This window comes from Ostrinia nubilalis, chromosome 10 (genome assembly GCF_963855985.1).
Source record: "Ostrinia nubilalis chromosome 10, ilOstNubi1.1, whole genome shotgun sequence".
Lineage (NCBI taxonomy): Eukaryota > Metazoa > Arthropoda > Insecta > Lepidoptera > Crambidae > Ostrinia > Ostrinia nubilalis.
In genome coordinates, this window is record NC_087097.1 from 4927932 (window position 1) to 4950438 (window position 22507).

The window sequence follows — 22507 nt, forward strand, 5'->3', positions numbered from 1 at the left end:
ATATTTTCACACTCATTCATTTAATTTTTGTTACCGCATGCATTTTTAATTTATTTTTGTTACCAGCTTTTTCTTGCGGCACTGCCCGTACCTATTATTAGTATTATATATTTAATAATTAGTATTAGAGCATATTACATTAAGCTGTTCTGTTATCTTTATAATAATACTGTCAAGTAACAACAAATTCATCCTATGGCTTTTCGAATAGATGTGTAAAGTAACAGGCAAACATCAATTTGTTTTCGCAAACTATCGCACTTAAGGGTCTTACCGCTATACTACCATATAATATTCCACGGGTGGGGGCCTGGTGACCTGTAGAACAGGTTTTAAACAAAACCTATTTCAGGCACCAGTCCCACACAAACTTAGTATTAAGTACCTATAGCGTAATGTATATTTTTTTTTTTTACCAAATGTAATTTAACCTAAGTTTGTGAGGGGAAATAAATGATTTATTTATTTATTATTATTTATTAAATTATTTTTTAGCGCCCCCCATTTTTGTAGTCAAGAGTCGAGCTCAGTAGGTGTCTAAGAGTCCTCCTAGTAGATGACGCCTCCCAAGCCTCTACACAACGTCCCGATTTTTTTTTGTGGGTCTCTTACCGCCCCCCTTTAAGCCTGCAGCGCCCACAAGGGGGCGTTATCGCCCACTTTGGAAAAGACTGCTATAAATCCTAGAATTCCAGTGCTGTCTTCCAAAACACGTTTACCTACATGAAATTCATTAGCGAGCCGGCCTAATAACTTCCCTTGCGGCTTGTGGCTAGGGGGTGACAAACAGCACCCTGTAATGTGCTACTGTTGAATTGCAAAAATCTCATTATGCTCTAACTGTCGTTATAGGAGTAATTAACTGCTGGGGACAGGGAAATGAGTGGAGCTGTTGTGATTATTATTTTTGTGGCGATTGTTTCGGGAGTTTTCTAAATTTTTCAGGGAAATTCGACGTTTTGTGATAAATGTGGACTACTATAGTTGCGATTTGCGATATTATGTGACCGTACTTAAAATAGAGTAATCAAGTTAAACACCGTGATTTTTTTATGTAGGCACTAATTGTAATCGGTGTGACTTTACGAAAGTTTTTTTAGTCTGGTGTAGATGTTGTAGCTTTCATAAATTCGTTTAATGTTACACTGAAAAATGCTATGAAATAATGTGGTGTGCTGTCTGTTGGACCAACAATTGACAATTTCGTAAAAATTAGTCGTAAGTATTTTCAATTTCCTGAGACTAAAAAGTACAAGAGTACCTAGCATACGAGTATAGTTTTATGACAATGCAAGGTTCTACTACCATTTTAAGAAAACTTTCGATTGCACTTACGAAGAAACTTTTTAGTAGACAGTATTGTATTACTAACTGATGTAATTCTGATACTTTAGTAGTTCTTGCGTCTAAAATATTTTTACGCTAAAAATCACACATTTTTTTAAAATCTAAGCCCAAAATCTAAACCAGATCCAATCTATTCCACACCTTTCCCTGCGCTCGGTAATTGTGTTTCGTTATAACGAGTTTTTTGGCGTCCGGTACCCGTTGCAGCCGACCTGCGCTGCGTTTGCTTTGCTCATTTCTAACTCTACATAGGTTGTGTGAATTATGGCAACAAACTAATTAGTCTAATTATCAACATAAAATGGGTCTTTGTTGCGGTTTCTTGAAGCGATAGAATGGATAAAACTAGGCTTTAATTGATTTAATTGGTTCGGAATTTTATTAAATTGCTTCTTCAATAAGTTTTATTTTAATGAAATGATGTCGATTTGCAATTATTTTTGTTATGTAATCAAATCTTTCATGTTACTGTGCAATGCAAGCTAATTTTTAAAGAACTACTACTTAGTTCAATAGCTTTCGGGCCATCACATAAATAGGGTTTAAAATAAACTAAAAAACAATATCACAATTTCAAAAACTTTAATCAAACGTCAAATCAATAGTACCATCAATTGCCATATCTTCAACTTCGTCTGTTTTATTTGTCTTTGCAACATCTTCTTTCTCAGGTTCCTTGGGTTTTGCAGGTGTGTCCATTGGTCTCACTACGGGCGTCGCGACCGTCTTCCGTCGCTTCTCTTTCACGACTGAGCTTGGAGCGGGAGTGATAGTGCTAAGGTGCGCTTTCTGCAAAAAACGTAAGTACCCTCATAAATCTTGCAAATCTTAAAATATCTATTGATTGTTCGGAAATTGTTGGAATACCATAGAAAAGTTGAAAACAGATGGGACTTGCCTTATTATTGTCAAAATCATTCTCACTTCATAATAAGAGTATTTTTTTCAGTTTTGAGTCTTATTTTTAGGACATTACTATCAGTAGGTGGGTAAGTAATATTAATTTATGAAAAATATAAATTCAATAAACTTTCTGCAAGTTTTGACTTTTTTTCTATGAATCCAATACCTGAAATTCATATCAAAATGTTTCAAATCTCACAATGATTACAGAAATAAATTTCAAAACACGGGAAACAAACAGCGTTTGGTAAAGAGAATATTAAGTATCTAGCCTATCTAGGTAAGAAAAATAAATAATAGATTCATAAGTTTTCAGAAATGAATGAATGAATCTCGTAAATATGTGCCTTTTCATTCCGCCTACGCGCCTTTTCAATAATTCAGTACATTTAATATTGCCTGTATGTCAAATTAGTCATCATTTCAAATCGAAAACAGTAATTGGATAAATAAAATCCTATCGCGCGTCTATTTAAAGATTCAGAATCGAATTTAAATTAAAATTGTGTTAAAATTGGCACCCGATTCATGACTGCCAAATTATTTGGAATGCACAATGTGAATGAAGCCACGATAGCCGAACGGTGAATATGTCGGACTGGCCGACTCGAGATCCGAGGGACGCGGGTTCGAATCCCTACCGCCGCTCGACTATTGTTGTGGTGAGCCCACTCGTAACACAAGCATGTTTAGCTTACCACGAAGGGCTGACGGGAGTATTAGTAATTTGTGCAAAAACCAATCTATACTAAATAATATGTATTATAAATGCGAAAGTAACTCTGTCTGTCTTGCTTTCACGCCTAAACCACTGAACCGATTTTGATGAAATTTGGCATAGAGGAAAGGACATAGGATAGTTTTTATCCCGGTTTTTGAAACAGGGACCCGCGCGACACAGGTTTTCTGTGACAGACAAAATTCCACGCGGGCGAAGCCGCGGGCGGAAAGCTAGTTACTACTAATAATAATCTTTTAATAAATGTGGTGCATGTTCATTTGTGTAATACTCGTAGTTCGTAGACCTGTCTAGGTGTTTAATAAAGTTTCTTAGGGTCTCAGGTTCAATAAATGAGTTGTAGGAACCCATCGTTGTATTAACTCCTAGAGGCAGACTAAATTCTACCTACCCACGGAAAAACACCAGAAAGCTTGGCATAATTTAAAATTAAATTACAAAGTAAGGTAAAAGGTGATCTCAGTCCCATCTGTGGATCAACTCCGTAATAATTGACCATGCTGGGAAGTGCACCCTGGACCCTGTATGCTTGTGTTGATGTTGCTTTTCCATAATAAGTGTTTGAAACGTATTCTTTTCAACCTTAGGAATCTTAAAACATGAAAGTGAATTTAATAACGCTATCGATTCGAAGACGAAATTTGTTGCTAGAGGTACTGACTGCTGTTAAAACTTACCAATGAAGGATTTCTTCTAACCAAAAGTTTGACATCTTCCGCGTTTATTGTTGACCGCTTGGCATGTCTGAAAAAATATGTAATTCTTAATACCCGTCTAGAGTGTAGCTACGTGTACCTATAGTCCTAAATTTTATACCTAGCATTTAATTAAAAAAATAGATTCTAGAGTGGTGATTGATAGAAACTTACTTTGCAAAAGCTTCCAAATCTGCTCCATAAACGGACAGTTTTTTATGTACTAATTCAGCTATTATTTCCATAGCTGGTTTAGTAATTTCTAACCCAAGGAAATGGCATGTCTCGGTACAAATGGCGCGAACATCACGGTGCAAAGTAGCTTGAATTTTCTGAAAAAATTAAAATATGTAAATAGCGCCATCTGTTGACAGTTTATGAAACTGCATTAAACTTTTTTCTTTCTGCTTTTTCTAGCAAATGTAATCCTTCAACAGTACTAAAAATAGGTCAACTTGAGTTATTACTTATTAATTTGTTATTCAATTAATTTTATACAATTAAAACAAATTAATCAATTGAAGTTACCTGATTCTTCGTCAAACTGTCGTAATTTGCCATTATTTCAACCCAAAGCAAATTTAATGCACGTTTTTATCACTCAAATACTAATATTCTATAACTTGGGCGACATCAAACTTGTTAATAGACACGTATGTTAGTTTACAATAACACAAAATGTTTATTTAACGTTTATGTATGGAAAATAAATAGAAAAACATTTTTTTCGGCACACACCTGTTTGTTATGACTTTTTACTTTTTTAATGCGTATGTATAGCAAAGGAATCAAAGAAAATAACGAATTACCGTTACAAAATATAAAATCTAACTCGAGAAACGTTAAAATGTTTTGGAGAATTATCTCCAAAACTTATACATTAGTATAAAAAGCCATTTAAAATCATGAATTTAAATCATCTGTCGGGTTATAATGTACGATGGATCTACTAGTAATACAAAAATTGCAAAATCTTCAAGTGGTTAGGGATGGTTATGTCTGAACTGATGGAAGGACAGTGGCGGCGCACACAGGTGAAATGTACGTAATTTGTGGCCAAAATTAAAAAAAGCAAAGTTACTCCGATTCTAAATTAGTAACCTAATATAGGAACAAGACATATGGCGCCATCTATAAATGATATTTAAAAAGTTTAACACTTTTTATCCAGATACCCACAACATTTGATTTAAACAGTTTTTCTTGTTGAGTAATTTTTATAATTTTTAGCTCTTGTTTAACAACAACGTTTAACTTTAATTTAGTTGATATTTGGTATAAAACATATGGATTCTATACTTCCAGGTTAGTTTATTATTTCTGTATTACTAAACAGTCTACATTACTTACTATGTTATAGATATATAGGTTTGAATAGAAGTCTATATTTTAACGGTCTTATTCATAATAAAATGCTAATATAGGTTTAAAACCTACATTAGCTAAAACGTTTGATAGGCTTAAAACACTCTTATAAACCTCTGATAAAAAACGTTATTCATAATCGTTTACAAACCTTTGATAGCTAAAACAGAGTTTAATATTTTCTTTCCACAGACTATACAAAAAGAATGAACGAAAACAGCTTTTTTGGTGATTTAACTTGATGGACCATGTAAAATCATAGACAAATCGCAGAAAAAAAAAACAAAAAATTGGCAGCTGTGACGTTTTACTTACTGACATTGACATTTGGCACGAAAATTTAATAAAGTTTTCGGTTTTTTCGATCAACTCCCAAGTTTTATCAAACTTTTATAAAACTTGGGATTGTATGTTCTGGATTCTGTACCTCTTACCCTGTACTCTGCAATAAGCTCTTACGACGACCCGGCTAGTTACATCGGATACTAATTATGTCCATGACGAAGGAGAACAGACCGCCTAAAAGGCAACGATCAGAAAACTGGTTGGAGGAAGATAAGGTAGTACTTATTTTTAGCCTGATAAAGTTCGTTCGTTCGTTCGTTTCAGCCGAAAGACGTCCACTGCTGGACAAAGGCCTACTAATTTTTGTAGCATGGTTTTATTTATGTTTGACGCCTAGTGTTTGCTTTTCAGTATTTGCTGAAAGAGTTGGTGAAAGAAAGAGTAAATGCAATCGAAAATAAAAATACAGACACTAACACGAATAAACGGAAGGTTGCGGCTTGGGCTGATTTACAAACAACGTTGGTACATCTTTTGATTTCTGCCTTCAATATAAAATTTTGCCTTTACCTGTAATTCAAAATCCTGTCATTTCTTTTTCAGGTTTAATTCAATGTGCGCTGGTATGAACCGCTCCATTACCCAGTTAAAATCGCAATGGAGCCTCATAAAAATCAGTGCGAAGAAAGACAAGACCATTGCTAGGCAGGCTCAAATTAAAACTGGCGGTGGTCCACCATTATCAGTGCCTGACGATAGGGCTGATGATATAGCATCTTGGTTGCCCAATGAATTTGTAGTCGATGTTAACAGATTTGACTCGGACTCAAATAAAAGTGAATTAATTAACATTCAAGAGGAGGAATCAACTCAAAATACGCAAGATCAGGAATTGATAAATAATGAAGAAATCCAATATGAATTGGTGGTACTTGATGAAGAAATAGAAGATACACATGCTTGTACTACTAGAGGCATATTGGAAGATAAAGAAAATAAAAAAGTAGAGGCAAAAGAAAATAAAGCAAAACCTAATTTTAAAGCACCAGCAATCAAAAAAAAAAGGAAACTGTTAAACAAAGAAGGCTTAATTGATTTAAGCAAAGTTAGGATTTCCGAAATTGCAGAAACAGAATCAAAATGCCGGATTGAACTGCATGAAGTTCAAATGGAAAACGAACGGAAGAAAGGGAGAAACTTGGATCTTGAGCATCAATTATTACAGGAAAAACTTAAATATTACACTCACATTAATAAAGAATAATAAGTCTTTTGATGTTAAAGTTTTTCAAGTACTAACAGATTCTAAATAATAAGTTAGTTCCTCCCTTACTTCTGTTTGTTTTTAATTTGTATTTTATGCAGTTCCAATCCGCATTTTGATTGTGTTTCTGCAATATATTTAGACGGCTATGAATATGTTTACTAGTCATAACTTAATAAGAGTTTGAGATTACTATTAACTAGCTGTTGCCCACGACTCCGCCTGCGTAGACTACTATTTCTGTAACCTACAGGATCTGTGCATTTTTCCAGGATAAAAAGAAGCCTATATGTTATTCGAGACTATATAATCTATCTGTTTTAGCAATTTATTTGTTTATAAGAATTGAACTGTGATTTTTAGTAAGTTTAATAATTGTACTTAAATTAGTGATATAAAGTAAATACACATATGCCTAGTCACAAACATTCGCCTTTATAATAATAGTGTAAATTATGGTTATTTTGTTTTAAATGTAGAAGGTTGATAACCTCCGAATAGAAACGTTTATACTTAAGCAATTTCTTTGTTTTAAAGAATTGAACTGTGATTTTTAATAAGTAAGTTTGTTGAAACTAATTGTACTTAAATTAGTGATATAAAGTAATTTGTTTTGAATTTTTGCAGAATAATTGCTTTTTTAAAGAGAACTACAGGTTTTGTTTTTGTGATAGTAACAAATTGGACTGAAAATTGAAATACAGGTATTTTTCAATCAAATATTCTTTTTATTTTCATTAAGATGCCAGGAACAGTATCTGAAAAATTAAAATACAACATTTTCATGAACTCAAATGACATTACATAAAAGTAAATCGTTGGAATTTATCAAAATGTATTTTAGTACCATTCAAAAATGTTGATTTATAAAATTTTGTAGTATCAACTGCGACCTACGCCTCAACAATGAAGGTCGGTTGTCGTGAACACTGTTCTCCGTCGAAAGTTGCGGAGTTACAGGGACCTGCTCCATATGTTGTTCTGAAAAATATTATGAATTTGTCAACATTTTGTCATAAAGATTTGTATTCCTTATGTACAGTCAAATTGATAACATTTACCTAACAATGTGTCATTCATATCAATGGCTATATTATGTAATACAGCCAATGCTATGATCACAGCTTTTCCATTTTGGAGGCTTACTGGTAAGCCATGGAGTAGGCATTGGAACCGCTGCTTCCACACCCCAAAACACCTTTCAACAGTGTTCCTAGTTGAGATGTGAGCATTATTGTATGCTTCTTCTTCTGGACGACTAGGCCTTAAAATAGGTGTAAATAGATATGGCAGAAGAGGGTAGCCCGAATCGCCAATAAGGCGTCCTCTAAACTGCCTATCCTCAAATCGTTGTTTTATATTGCTCTCCATAAAAATTCGACTGTCATGTGTACTGCCTCGCCATCTAGCCACTATATCCATTATTTTGAGGTCAGCATCACAGACAACCTAAAATAAAAAAAACAGTATCCTGTAGGTAATCCATCCAATAATATAGTGTTGAATGTTGCTAAAATTTAGATCATACAAAGTAAAAATTATAGACATTATTAAAACAAATCTTTCTCTGTTGTAAACTGTATAAAATCAAAATATATTTTACCTGAACATTCAGGGAATAATAGCCTTTTCTATTAATATAGTACTGGGCCATGTCACCTCCGGTTTTTTTAATTTTAATGTGGGTGCAATCTATGGCTCCTATCACCCCAGGAAAATTTTTAATTGCTCTAAATTTGGCACTAATTCTTTCCTGCTCTCCTATAGTGATAGGCATTTTGATGAAGGAATTTGCCTTATTCGCGATTGCATGCGCGACTCTGGCGCATATCCGGCTCACTGTCGGCTGACTTAGGCCATGGAGGTCACCAGCATCATCTTGTACCTGAAAATGTATGAAAATAATTATAGCAGCCACGACAAAGGGATAAAATAAAACACTTTTTTGTGCTTACCTCACGACGTCCCCAACATCTTATGGCCACTAAAACTTGCAGTTCAGGACACGTGCCACCACCTCTAGCGCTCTGAACCAGATCATCTTCCACCAAATCTATGATGGTGCGCACTGTGTCCTTATTGAACCTATATTTTATTTTAAAATTTAGGTCCCGCAAATCGAATGGGTTGCTTCGTTGGCGGTAGAGCTTTCTACGTCGCGCTGGGTCGGCATTATTGGCTAAATGCACAATTGCATTTATAGCATTCATTTTCACAAGCAAGGATCACAGCAAGGATATTTTGAATAAATAAACCAACGAAGTGACATTCATATGAAATGACATTTATAAAAGTTAGGTTAAAATAGGTTTATTAGAGCTTTAAACAAGGCCCGAGCTCTCGATAACTTATCACACAGTTATAAGAGGATTTTAGCGCTAAATGACGATTATGAATAACAATTTTTATCAAACGTTTTATAAACCTCTAATAAGCATTTGATAAAATGTGAAAAATGATTATGAATAAGACCGTAAGAGTTTATTTTTTTTAAACAGTGAAAAAGTTCATGATCAAGCGCGATCAACCCGTTTCTTTTACATATTTCGAAAGAACATATCTATGGCTTTCATATGACACCAAAATTAGCTGCGTCAAACTGCGTCACCTAAACAAAATATTGGAAAACTGTCAATTTTTATGAATTTTAAAAATACTTATAATAGAACTGTTTTGCATTACAACAAAACAGTTATTATGTGTAGAATAAAACACAGCGTTCTGTTGAGAGAGCTGTCTATGATCTTTGCCTTATTTTAGTCTATGGTATAAGAAAACTTACCAATTGTCTCTGCTTTATCATCTAGTTTACCTTCTTCATACACCAGCTGGCACCACTTTCTATGGAAATTGGTGATCTGTCAACTTGACATTTCATAGTCGTCCAACACCAGCAAGCACTTGCTGGAACGCTGTGTTTTATTCTACACATAATAACTGTTTTGTTGTAATGCAAAACAGTTCTATTATGTGCCTTAATAAAACACAGCGTTCTGTTGAGACCTGTTTGTTATCTGCTGGTGTCAAGCACAAACGCTATGTGATATAAAATGTATTAAGAATGAAAGAATATAAAGAAGTTTAATATCACAATACAAAATAATACATTAAACAACTTATTGTACTCTCTGAGAAGCAGACGAACCAATAAGAAACTTATTTAACAAATAACCAGTCTTTAGGTTAAATAACTCAAATTATTTAGGACATCTCCTTGAGATCAACATTATGTCATTAACTTCTTATCAACCAATAAAATCATTCTGGTACTTATGGTAGGTTAATAGTAAGATCTCCCCATCTGAAAATATAAATATGTATAAACATAAACATGTTTTCATCTTAAACAATTAAAACATTACTAAAAACTTGTTATGAATAACATAACATTAAACAATTAACTATTAATAACATGCTTGTAAAATTATAAACTCATAAATACAAGATGTTATTGTTCCTTCGTAGGTCTCTGCAGTAATATTTCATAAAGGTATACATACCCCCACCTCCAATTAAATATTGGGGGTCTTATCAACTACTCTCTTGTCCAGCCAGTATCTGGATGTTACTGCAGACCAAACACTTCATGGAGAAGCAAATATTCACTGCACTTCTTGGAGAAGTAATTATTCACTAAAAATGATCTTAATCCAATTTGTAATATTTGACCTGGAAAACAGGCGTTATCATATTGTTTATGGAAATAAACAAATTTCACACATAACTCTGGGGTCTCCATTAAAATGAAGTCTTTATCAGCTCACTAATATGAAACTACAGGACATAATTATGCGTTCATCTGGGTGCTTAGCAGTCAGAGACAGTCTGTAGGTGGTTGAATCAGATTCAGATCCAAATATCAGCCAAAATGCTGACGTCATGTCTATAGCGGGGAGGTTCTGGGCCCCCCCCGCAAAACAACCCTAGATACGCCAATGTCACAATGTGATCATATTCTGATACTTCAACAAAGTAATCCTGTAATGTGTCCAAAGGAATGAGATCATGGATTCTTCGATCTGAAGCAAGAAGAAGAATGAGAGCTGTTTATCAAGTAAAATTCAATGCTAGAAGAAAGTCCAGCAGCCGGCAACCAGTCAAATTAATTCCAGTAATTTAATACTAAAGACCGGTGATCTCGGTGTACTTGGCCTTGCAAGTGAAATGGCCTTAAGGAACTGATGTACAAAAGGTAAAGGTAGATACAACTGACCTAAGTATCAGTTTTGTACTGCAAGTTTTTGCTGTAAAAACAGCTTGGCTAACAGCAGCGCTATAGTAACGGCGTAAAACATCTTTCATCTTCGAATCGGTAACCCAAAAATCCTGGGGGGCACCAGACCAGACCATTCTGGGGTGCCATAGCCCCCGGGGGGGCGGATATATATGGGGGGTACGGACCGCCCCGCGCGCCAAGCCACGCTACGCCGCCACTGGCTACCACATCACTACCAGTTGGTAACTTGTGGTCAATGCTGTGAGATTGACCCACATAATGCATCTTATGATTGCTCCTTCCACCACCAATTTTAAATTCGTTGTAGACTAGGGTCTCTAACAGATCCTTTATTAGCACTGGGGCCGATGTTATTAGAATGTATGTTCCGTCTGCCATTCAAGTATGGTAACGTCTGTAGCTGGGAGGTGAAAACACTCATCCAGCTGATAATCCCAGAGACGGCTGAAGGGCGTCATAAAGAATCAGAGTTCTGATCTATTTGCCTTAATGTGGTACAAAAGATGGATAATACTATTTATTAGCTAATTTTCAATTATAATTTTACTTGTTTATTTAAGGAACACAAACAGTATAATTTTATTTAATATTTAACATCCATCTTTTGAGTCCAGTGTAACATAGTTAATACTACTGCCGTGGCCCTGGAAGCCAATAAGTCTATTTTGGGACACCCCTACATAATGAATATAGCCTCTGTGGCCGGGGGTACTAATGGATTCTAACTGGAACAAACAAGTCTCTGTCTGCGACTCCCCATACACTGAGTATGGCCTCCGCGGCCTGGGGTACTAATATATTCTAAATGGAAGCAAACAAGTCTCTGTCTGGGACTCCCCATACACTGAGTATGGCCTCCATCGCCTATTTGGAGGTGGTGAAGCAAACATTTCCATTTCCGAGGATGATGAGGATGAATCTGAAAAAGACGACTCGGATTTCGAGCTTTTCCTTCATCCGGGCCGACAGAAGTCAACCTTTCACCGTCACCACTCTTTACCCTTACACTCTGCATCACTTATATTTCCTATTTGCACATTTTAACTGTGTTTTATTCTTATTTTATACTTAAAAAAACAAGAAGATAAAAATTTTTGCTGTGTAGGAGGCAAAAATCACAAACGCTATGAAATGTCAAGTTGACAGATCACCAATTTCCATAGAAAGTGGTGCCAGCTGGTGTATGAAGAAGGTAAACTAGATGATAAAGCAGAGACAATTGGTAAGTTTTCTTATACCATAGACTAAAATAAGGCAAAGATCATAGACAGCTCTCTCAACAGAACGCTGTGTTTTATTAAGGCACATAATATGTTTTCAGGCAGTTCCCAGAATAGCATTCCATTAGTATTCCCTATCCTTAAGATGTAATAAAACTTTTAAAAGAACGAAAAATAACTTCTGCATCGTAATTGTATTTTTAAAAAATTATCAAATTTTTAACAAATTATTAGTAAGACTAAATACATCAATGAAAACATTTGTTACTTTTTCTTTTTAAATCACCTTTAAACTATTATTTTAGACAGACTACAGCAATATATAGGCATAAACACACTTAACGTAATTTTGGCCAACTTTTGAGCAAATTTCACCTGTGTGCGGCGTAAGGCGTAGGCGACGTGGGCCACCGCCTACGGCCTCGCGGAAGAAGGGGCCTCGCGCATCAAAAATTTTGAAACATATTTAACTAAACAACGTAGATAAAAAAAAAATTTTTCCAAACAAATTCAGCCATAATCAGACACAAAATTAAGCAACAACACGGTTTTAAGTGACAAACATTATTCTTTGGCGCAAAATTCCTTTAAAAATAATCACTGAATCAACAAATCAGAAACTGTCAATGAATAGACCATTGACCCTTTTTTTTTATTATTTCATAAAATCCGTCTTCAGGTCGCCACAGAACAAGGCCTCGCGAAATCTGTCTTGCCCACATCAAATTTAGGTCTTGCCCCGCCACTGTGGAAGGATAAAGTATCAGGAAATCTTCTGCTCGAGTAATTAAGTTTAGCTATTCTTTTGTATTTTAAGTTCCTCGACGAACAACACAACATTCAAAAAACTTTTGAAACAACACATAAAAAAAAAACTTATAAACAAGGCGCTGGCTGGCTGTCCCCACAATTTGAAAAGATGTCCCTATTGGATGTCCCATGTAGCGATTCATAGGTATTTAATATTGCATGAAGCGATGCATGCATAGTTTCCCTTCACTCACGATACCTGGAATCGTTCTTGAGAAATCAGGCGATACTATTTGAAAAAAAATTTGGCTCACCTATTTTATAGAGGTAAAAGTTTTACTTCAAATAAAACACCAAAATATTAAGTTTAGATTTTAATGAGCATACTATACAACACATAGAACATCCCAACGGAAAGTAAAGCAAAGGTGTATAATTCCTTGCATTTGCGCCTTGTAAAATATGTATTTTAGTAATCCTATTGTAATAATCATAATAAAAAACAAACTGTTAATTTAAATCCTTAGTTATTATGACGAAAACTCAGGTTTACGTAAAGTAAATGCAAATATTTTTGTCAGAGAAACAAATCAAGGTTACAAAATGAAATTATTTTAACACTATTTTCGATAACTAATTTTCAGCCATAACAATTTCTGTTTGAGTATCTGATGAAAATAAAAAATGTTTTAAATGATAGATACATGAGTACTTACAATATTTTTACAACTCATTTTTATTTCTATTTCGTATTTATAACCGACAAAAATATTTCTTATGATAATGATTATTTTTCAGATACCCAAACATCAACATGAATTATTACGTTCACATTGCCATGTGACGTCATTTGGTCATTTAAGTTTCCTGTGTATTTTATAGTTTTTGTTGTAACAAGTGCTATATTTAAGCAAAAATGTAATCTGATCTGATGTGCTAGCGACTATGCCTAAACAGCACACGCTAGAGCTTTGACACATCTTTTATTTTAAACAGCTTGTCTAAATAATATTCTCAGAAGTCTTAGGGCATTCGCGGGGCGTACTTAGTTCATGCGTATTTATACGGAACGACAAAGCCCCGCGAACGCACCGACTTCTCATATAACTGTCAAACGCCCCACGCTACATGACTATGTGAACGTAATATCATTTATCGATACACATTTCGTTACGTAAAAACATTATACTTTTTCAACACGTTTAGTGTATTTAGGTCCATATTATAATACTACGTTCAAAATTCGACTCAAATGCAATCCCTAACTCAACCATAAGATAGTTCTAAATAATATTGATATTCCGATCATGCTTTTGAGTCTATCTTGAGTTTGAGTCGAACTTTGAGCATCATTTCATACAGGCTTAGACTTTCTTAACAATTTGTACAACATCCTCGTCGGCCAACACGTGTTCAATTCCCACTTTCTGCGGCTGATGCTTCACTGAAGATCCCCAAACGAGAGCACTGGAAAGAGAAAAAGTATTAATTAATCTACATTAGAATACCTAATGTTATTTTGTCTTCTGTGTATTAGGGCTTAACTGTAATGCGACATCGCGTCGTAAAAATCTACAAACTCTCAATAGCAATTCGTGTTCCAGTTTTTTCCGTTGCGAATTAGTAACGCGACGAATCGCAGCGCTGTGTAAAAGCCCTAATTTTGGCACTTTCAAAGGCGTACTATCGGAACAGTGTTAACTACCCATTGCCGGTCATGTCGTCTCGTTCTATCGCCAAGAATCACCATTTGATGAGAGCAAGAGCAAAAACGGAAATGGATAGTTAACAATGTGGCCGTGTGTCCGTAGAGATACAATGTTACACGACGAGGCTTCTTTTAGATAATTATAATTATGACTCCTATTCCTAGCTAATAATACAGACAAAATAACTTTCCAAGTCTTGTCCTAATCAATCGAAAACTTTATCAATACTTACTACTTGAATTCCTTCACAATCGACCTATGGAGTTTGTTACAGAAATCTTCAATCGAAGTCTTATCTGCATGCAGCACGACCGGGGCATTGTAATCGGGCAGCTGTCCTTTGGGCTTGGTGTATATCCTGATCAGTTTCAGGTATTCCCACATCTTTTCTAGAAGGTCGTCAAAGTTCCACTTGTGGTGAGCCGATATGGGAACGCAGTGAGGGATTTTGTAGATGACGTCTAACTCTTCTATGCTAATTTGATCTGGAATGTGGAAAAATTTCCAGTTAGTTCGTACTTGCTTTAGTAAAATCAGGTAAATTACCCAGATTAATTTTCCGTCCCTAAATAAGATACAATAATATTGATAGATTGTAGGATACAGAATTGGGAGCCAATTACACACACCACTCACAATGACACAAGAATTCATTGAACTGAAACTGCCAGTAAATAAATATAAAATTCCCATTATTGATCTGAGTAGGTACAGTTGAAGTAAACTATGTATTCGTGGAAATAAATGCTTTTTTATTTGTATTTTATTTACAGTTGATCACATGAGTCTTGGGAAGCTACTGAATGCATGCAGCGCTGGAAACAAGTGTTTATCCAACAGTGGTCAAGTTTATTTATGTAAAAAACTTTATTGACACAGTATTCAATATGTACTGACCGATCTTGTTCAGTAGATAGATGCAAGGCACGTATATCCTGTTGCCTTCAATGACGTCGATTAGATCGTCGCTGGTTGCGTCGTACCGGAGCGTGATGTCAGCATTCGGTATCTTGTATTCGGAGAGGATTGTCCTCACCGCTTCCAAGTCCAGCTCGGATTGGGGACACTGGAATGAAAATTGATAGTTTTAATATGTGGATAATGTAGGCATTTGAGAATAACTAATTCCAGAAGATTGACCGACAATCTCATAAAGTTAGCAGGGAGGTGTTGGATGTAGGGCCCTATCAACTGGGCGATGTGGAAATCATTGTAGGAGGCTTATGTTCAGCAGTGGACGTTCCTTAGCTGACATAATGATAAACTCCAGAAGTATCAAGGGCGTTTTTACAATGGTATAAATTATGAAAAAAAAAACTCAATATACAATAGTAATTTTAACCTGTAAGAAATGCGAGATAGGATAAGACTGCAAAGTATTTTTTAAAAGAGTAGTCCTACGTATTCCTATCTCTTTTTAGTACCACAGTAATAAAGACTTGTATGATTTTAACAGACACCAAAACTCACAGTAGTATTCAAGTTGATTCCACCCTTGTCTTTTTTCCTAAAGTGTATGTTCGGTGGCTGCTTGTTTAACCGGAGCCCGAAGCCTTCGAGCTCGTGCTCCAGGAGTTTCTTGTGCTGCAGCGGCTTGAGGACGTCCAGCACAATGAAGATGAGACTGCACGTGCGGGCCACGGCGATCACCTGCCGACCACGACCCTTGCCGTCTTTAGCGCCTTCGATAATACCAGGGAGATCTAGCAGCTGGAATGGTATTGAGTATGATTAAATAAGTTGTAGATGCTTAAACTAAAACTTTTTTGTTGTCTCTAGAGAACAATGGTGTGGACAGACCAAATAATTAATTTATAATTAACCCATTACCTATTACAATTTTTTTTTTGTCGTAAACTGCGATTTAGTATTGGCTTTGTCAAAATAACAGTAGATGCCACCCGTATTGAGAAGTGACTTTAGACTTGGCAACTATAGGTGCCTCCCGTAGGTAAGAGGTTAATAGCAAAATATGTAATTACTAAATATTATTATGTACTAAAATAAAAACCTCAATACAATTTAAGACCCTATTAATCCAAAAATATAATGGTTATAAAAATAAATGTATAGTAATTTAATGAGTACTAACTAGCTGGCTGGCTAACAAGATATCCTGCCTTTATTTAATGACTGTGATCATTTTTATGATTGCTAAATCATAAAAACAAATGTTTTTATGTTGGCTACAAAGTTACATAACTGTATAGTTTGGTAGACTGGTAGTTATTTTAAATAAATCAATCAATATAAACGAACAAATACACACAACATTGTTTTAACAATTACCGACATTTTATCTCTGTGTATGCAATCACTCAAGAGATTATGGAACAGATTAGTTTTGTGCTTAAAAGCGATGAGAATAATAAAATTCTTTTACTTGTTGTTCCAACTAGTAAACCCAATAACATTATGATAACTTTTATAAATTACCTGAATTTTAGCCCCCTTATATTTGATACAACCCGGCACAGTTGTCAGCGTTGTGAATTCATACGCTGCCACCTCAGAGTACACGCCGGCTAAGTTAGACAGCAACGTTGACTTTCCCACGGAAGGAAAGCCCACAAAACCGATACGGGCATCACCGGTTTTGGCGACGTCGAAACCTGTAGATCATAGTGTATTTTATATTATTGTTGTAATAGATTTATGAGAGAACATTAGTTTCACAAAAAAATCTATTTTTTATTTTATTTATTTTTATTTATTTATTTGGGTAAAAAAACAGTATTGAAGTACAGTAGCAAATAAATAGTAATAATATACCAATATTATCTAAATTCAACACCAGCATCATTTACCACAGTTTAGATAAAACAGTTAATTAAACTTGTGTTGAGAGTGGTCGTAGTAAACACTTATTACGTAGGTACAGGCGGTAGCACATCGAAGGAGACACTGTGGCATCTTCTGCGGCTGTCTAAATGCCATTTTGCGGCAAAAATCGCATGTAGACAACCACATCCATCAAAAATCTAACATACAATATTTTATTATTTTATATTCCTTGACCAGAAAAGTGGTCACTCAGTATCGAAACCTGTAGATTATAGTTTTTGTATTTTTGGTGTAATCAGTTTATGAGAGAACTTTGATTTCAGAAACAAAATCTAACATAGGATATTTTAATTTATATTCCTTGACCAAGAAAGTGGTAACTAAGTACAGTTCTAAATAAAAGCTACTATAACGGCAGTAAATAAATACCATATGAATGATTTCTATAATTATGTATACCTACTTAATGCTATAATGTAAATATTTCTACGCCACAAGTGGCAGAAGGTGCTGAACCCGTTGTTATTTAATATCTTGTTATGTTAAATAAATGTTTTTGATTTGATTTGATTTTGAGTAAAATAAGCATTTTTTATAAAGTTCCAGCTATGTTATGTGTACTATTTTTTTTTTTTTTTTTTTTTATGTGATAGGAGGCAAACGAGCAAACGGATCACCTGATGGTAAGTGATTACCGTCGCCCATAGACACCCGCAGACCCAGGGGCGTTACAGGTGCGTTGCCGGCCTTTAAGGTAAAGATACTAGTACTAGTACTAGTACTAGTACCAGTATTTAAGTACAAAGGGGTAAAGATTAGTATTGTGACCCAAAAAGGCGAAAATACAAACCTTCGCCAGTAGCTCCGCCGCCGCCCTTGGGTGTGATCAATTCTCGTCTCAACTTAGCAAGCCTAGCTTTCAATATACCCAAGTGGAGAGCTGTGGCTTTGTTTTTTTGTGTTCGGGCCATCTGAAAGTATTTTTTTTGTCATTGTGAAACTAGGGCACTTAACAAAACACATTTTTTGTATGATTGTCTTCAAATTATGAAACTCTCGATCGGTCTCTATTCTGAATATCATACATTTTGCTGGAATTTATCGAGTAAATGTGAATAGGAATATAACCTCTCGTACAAACCTCGGCCTCGATAGCGGCAATTTTCTCCAATATCGTACTCATCTTTGCAGTTTATTATGAATCAAAGTAGGTCCAGGCGTAGTGTTAGATCTTAAAAATAAATAAATTAATTGATAAGAATGTACAATCGCTTTGAAATTAAACTGAAAGCGTGTCAGTTTTCGGTCGTGGACAGTTTTCCAGAAAAATATTAAAATTTGACATTGACGTTGACATTTCTATATTCACATCACAGATAAATAATCTGATTTACGCAGAATGAAAGAAAGTAAGAAATATTTTAACTTAAACAATATTGAGACAATTTATTTTGGAATAATATGAATTATGTTAATTAGTTTTAAGTAAAAATAATGGATAATCAGATATCAAAATTAATTAAAACTTTTTACATTACTGCCATCTGTGACACGATGCACAAACTTATATTACCCGCCATAAGAATATGGCTGTGCTAAATACAAGTTCGTTCCAAAAGTAGTCTACAGATGGCTCTTAGACCAAATGTGATTCCTCCACCCCCCGAGAGATGTCGCTGTGCGGTATGTAAAGCAAATGAAACAAACCACGTGGAAATGCTTTCCCCGCAGGTTTGCGCAACGTAAGTACAGAAGAAAAGGAACACTGGAAAACAGTTTGCGGGTATGTTTGATACAGTCATGCCTCAGTACTACCTTGGGTGTCGAGACGGGAGGTAGCCTCGTCGGGTCGCGCAGCTGCCTCCGATAAGTTTACGGGAATGAAAATCGGAGAGCAGTAAAATGATATTTTCCAATGATAGTGATGCTACATTTTTCTGAGTGATTTATAACCATTACTTGTTTCATTATTCAGTGTAAATAAAACTTTTTTAGTAGTTTCAAGTGATTTAAAATGTAATTATAAGGTGTAGATTTAAGGTAACAGCTATGACAACTTTTCAAAGAGAGTTTGTTTAATGAAATAAGCTTAGTTCGTAATGTGTAAAAACAATTCTTCAGATTATGTTTTAGGTAAGTTTATAAGCGTTGATTCCCAATTAATTTTCAAGATTATTTTCTTAAATAAAAAAAGTTTTTTGAGCTTTGCAAGTAACAAAATTAACTATCTAATTTTAAATGTAAAAACAAGCATAATTAAAAGCTCATACGAGCATAAGCAGAAATGAAAATTACAACGTAATTTTATAAATTGAAAGCTGAAAGCTTCCGAGTTAATAAAATCACCTATCTACCTACCTGAAGTAGCTTGTAAATAATTAATTTTCGCTATAAGTAAGTAATTCGAGGCAGTAATTACGATACTTGTTTGGGTGGGTAGGTACTTTATTGAATATCTCAAAATCATGTTCTGAAAATAAAATAGGCCTGCCTCATTACATACATAGTTTTTTTCTTAGATTAATCTTTATATTTCAAATAATTTTAATTGTTTTACTTTTTTAAAGCCAAATAATAAAGTTATTGCAACTTAATATAGACAGGTATTTTATTATCTACTCTAGTTATTGAGGCCTATTTGGCAGAGGGTCAAGATTCAGGTGCCAGAATTTATAATCCGGATTGATGGTAACTGTGTAGGCTGTTAGGCTTTGCAGGCAGGTAGGTACAAGGTTTTCAAGATGAATAATATTCATCATCATCATTTCAGCCATAGGACCTCCACTGCTGAATATAGCCTCCCCCTCAGATCATAGAACTATGATCTGAGGCCTCCCCCAATGATTTCCACAATGGCCGGTTGGTAGTAATTAAGATATTTGCAAATAATAAGTTGTGTGGACTCAATTTTTAAAAGTGAGCGCAATATTCAGAATTTTTTTTTGTTCTTTCAGGAAAAGAAAGGAAGTTAGGTACATTCAACGAAATGCCTACAGGGAATTTGTGTGAATAAATAAATGTGATTTTCAGATATTAATAAGAAGTAGGTAGCCATAACTATTGAATCTTTCCTGAATTTTCTGCAGTCATTAGTTTTTTTTTTGTTTGGCTCACGAGCTTTTTGTCCAGGGAAAAATATTATAAGGTCATTCAAATTCGAGAACTTACACACTAAAATAAAAAATTTAGGGTTCCATCCAATCCACGATAGAGTATGCTCTATAGTTAGTAGCTTTTTTAAAATGTCACTTAAGTTTATATTAAGCTTATAATGATACCATTATCTAACCTACTTCAAAATACTTTCTACTAAATATTTCTATAAAATTTTAATAAAAAGTTTAGTTGCTCTATCACTTTGCAACCAATCCAATAAAATCTCTCAAATCCAGACTGTAGGCGAGTATTTATTATGTCAGGCACGTTTGGTGTCATAGTGCTCATCCGAGGTAGTGGATATTCAATTTATATGACATAGGACCTTAATCCGAATGTGAGAGGAATACGGTTTTCCACTTTTATTTTGACTTTGGACAAATCAACAGGTACTATATTATAATATTTTCAAGTTTTTGTGGTAGAGATGGCACGCATTAAGTACACCCCGGGTCCTATTCGATTATTTGCTGAAATGCAGGGACGTTTTGTAGAGTTTAGCTTTAACATAAATATTAAGTTTACTGCCCAATCACACAATTTAATTAAGAAGTGTTTTTTTTTAGGATTTTGATGTCGATCCCTTTAGAAAGTTATTGGATATAGTACTTATCAAAACCAGATAGGCTTATTTTAAGTAGTGTAGAGAGTCAATACATAACTTCTAATGTTAAGTCAAAGTTACTAAGTAATTAAAGGTACGAACAAAGCAAGCGGGATCGAAACTTAGGAAAGGGGATGGGTTGATATTTTGTCTAAGAATTCTTAGAAGACCCTGATAGACACCTTGATGATTGATGATCCTCACACATAAATCAATTCCCACCTCACGAAAGTTTATACAGTAATTCATTGTTTCTGCCTTTGGTAATAAGTTTAAGACCCCAAAGACGTAAGAGTTATAGGGAAAATACATAGGAAAATCACAGAATAGATAATAGTTTGGGAAAATACACTGTTCCGTCAAACAGTTAGGCGGAATGTCACAAGTTATGTATGGGTTTTCGTTATGGGACGACTCTCGGGGGATATTAAGGGCGAAGATGTTTTCGGGGTGGAAAAGTTCGTGCATAATTTTGGCGAGTTAAAGTATGCGATTATTGCTATCTTGGCGACTTTTTATTAAAAAAACTGTTTATGATCGTTTTATATTTTTTATTCAATAATACAGAACCCTATTTAAATTTTTGGATAAAAAATGTGTGTTCTATTTTAAATTGAATTTTTTGTTGCAGGTATAATCTCTGACGAAAACAATTGAACGTATTAAAAATAAATTAGTGTTCTAGTGATGATGACTTTAAAAAAGTAAAAGCTGCCATCTCAAATGGCGAGTGTAGAAAAAAATACGATTTGAATTTCGAAATGTCATCTGAAGTGTCATTGGAAGCGCGGGAACGGCCAGGGTTCGTTCGCCGCTGGTCGGCTGGGCTGGCCCGGGCCTCCTGTTCCCAAGTAGGGCTGGTGATCTTGGTGGTGGTATACGTACTCCTTGGTGCGGTGTTGTTCGAATATTTGGAGTCGGGACCAGAGGTGCAGAAGAGATCCGCCATTCAGCGGTCGAGAGAGGAGTGTTTGAAAGAGCTCTGGGCTATAACAGGTACGAGATTATATTATTTATTACATAAAACTACTACGAGAATTAAAAAAAATAATACTAATCTCATTTTAAGATGAAACTGGCCAACGCCTACGGAAGCTTTGATAGAAAAAAAAAGTTATTTCAATACTGTCGTCGGGATAACACCTTTCTCTCCTTTCAACGTAGGATGAATGTGAGTTATTTCCCTTGCCCTCATAAAAATGTTCTTTTTGAGGTTTGTTTCTCAAAAATGTCGATGCTTTTAGAGATTCGGGTTCGGAACGTTTCGTATTTCGCGAACCCTTTGCAAAAGGGCATTACATTTTTTCCTCAAGTGAAAAATGTTTTTTCTTTTAGGATTTCTCAGATACCATGAAAGAGAGAATTTTCTTTCGTTAGGGACACAAACAGATAATAAGTATTAAATATGTTTATTTTAGCTCACAAATATTTTGTTACTGAGAAAGTCAG

The 22507-nt window shown here is 34.9% G+C and overlaps 4 protein-coding genes and 1 long non-coding RNA gene across 5 annotated transcripts in view; 1 reads left to right on the forward strand and 4 right to left on the reverse strand.

Moving 5' to 3' along the window:
• Positions 1-1912: 1912 nt before the first annotated feature.
• LOC135075532 (centromere protein S-like) lies at positions 1913-4436 on the reverse strand. Its single transcript, XM_063969958.1, has 4 exons — positions 4213-4436; positions 3859-4016; positions 3667-3733; positions 1913-2136 (listed from the first exon to the last, which is right to left on the reverse strand). Exons 1-4 carry the CDS (start codon positions 4243-4245, stop codon positions 1930-1932), a joined length of 465 nt encoding a protein of 154 aa, XP_063826028.1. The 5' UTR covers positions 4246-4436; the 3' UTR covers positions 1913-1929.
• A 2873-nt stretch (positions 4437-7309) lies between these two features.
• On the reverse strand, positions 7310-9082 carry LOC135075533 (putative nuclease HARBI1). Its single transcript, XM_063969959.1, has 5 exons — positions 8554-9082; positions 8202-8483; positions 7660-8047; positions 7496-7579; positions 7310-7356 (listed from the first exon to the last, which is right to left on the reverse strand). Exons 1-5 carry the CDS (start codon positions 8806-8808, stop codon positions 7310-7312), a joined length of 1056 nt encoding a protein of 351 aa, XP_063826029.1. The 5' UTR covers positions 8809-9082.
• Positions 9083-9653: 571 nt separating this feature from the next.
• On the reverse strand, positions 9654-10191 carry LOC135075718 (uncharacterized). Its single transcript, XR_010258100.1, has 2 exons — positions 10099-10191; positions 9654-9899 (listed from the first exon to the last, which is right to left on the reverse strand). It is a non-coding gene; the product is annotated as an uncharacterized LOC135075718 (long non-coding RNA).
• Positions 10192-13166: 2975 nt separating this feature from the next.
• Positions 13167-18638, reverse strand: LOC135075719 (GTP-binding protein 128up). The gene is made up of 7 exons (XM_063970171.1): positions 18440-18638; positions 18149-18269; positions 16951-17126; positions 15985-16224; positions 15412-15580; positions 14747-14999; positions 13167-14272 (listed from the first exon to the last, which is right to left on the reverse strand). The coding sequence occupies exons 1-7, from the start codon at positions 18479-18481 to the stop codon at positions 14170-14172; spliced, it is 1104 nt and encodes a 367-aa protein (XP_063826241.1). The 5' UTR covers positions 18482-18638; the 3' UTR covers positions 13167-14169.
• A 420-nt stretch (positions 18639-19058) lies between these two features.
• The window catches only part of LOC135075412 (uncharacterized), a 184318-nt gene continuing 180869 nt past the window's right edge, over positions 19059-22507 (forward strand). The window contains exons 1-2 of the mRNA XM_063969856.1: positions 19059-19431; positions 21690-22054. Of these exons, the coding sequence (XP_063825926.1) occupies positions 21820-22054 (235 nt within the window). The 5' untranslated portion in view covers positions 19059-19431; positions 21690-21819. The remainder of the gene's footprint in view (positions 19432-21689; positions 22055-22507) is intronic.

Excerpts from the sequence above, each read along its gene's own strand:
- LOC135075532 (XM_063969958.1), bottom strand. The coding sequence starts at position 4,245 with ATGGCAAATTACGACAGTTTGACGAAGAATCAG. Across the intron at positions 4,017-4,212 it reads ACAGTTTGACGAAGAATCAG|AAAATTCAAGCTACTTTGCA; the intron begins GTAACTTCAATT and ends TAATTTTTTCAG. Across the intron at positions 2,137-3,666 it reads TTAGAAGAAATCCTTCATTG|AAAGCGCACCTTAGCACTAT; the intron begins GTAAGTTTTAAC and ends CGTTTTTTGCAG.
- LOC135075533 (XM_063969959.1), bottom strand. The coding sequence starts at position 8,808 with ATGAATGCTATAAATGCAATTGTGCATTTAGCCAATAATGCCGACCCA. Across the intron at positions 7,580-7,659 it reads TATGAATGACACATTGTTAG|AACAACATATGGAGCAGGTC; the intron begins GTAAATGTTATC and ends AATATTTTTCAG. Across the intron at positions 7,357-7,495 it reads CCGACCTTCATTGTTGAGGC|ATACTGTTCCTGGCATCTTA; the intron begins GTAGGTCGCAGT and ends TTAATTTTTCAG.
- LOC135075719 (XM_063970171.1), bottom strand. The coding sequence starts at position 18,481 with ATGAGTACGATATTGGAGAAAATTGCCGCTATCGAGGCCGAG. Across the intron at positions 15,000-15,411 it reads CTATCTACTGAACAAGATCG|ATCAAATTAGCATAGAAGAG; the intron begins GTCAGTACATAT and ends TCCACATTCCAG. Across the intron at positions 14,273-14,746 it reads ATTGTGAAGGAATTCAAGTA|TGCTCTCGTTTGGGGATCTT; the intron begins GTAAGTATTGAT and ends TTCTCTTTCCAG.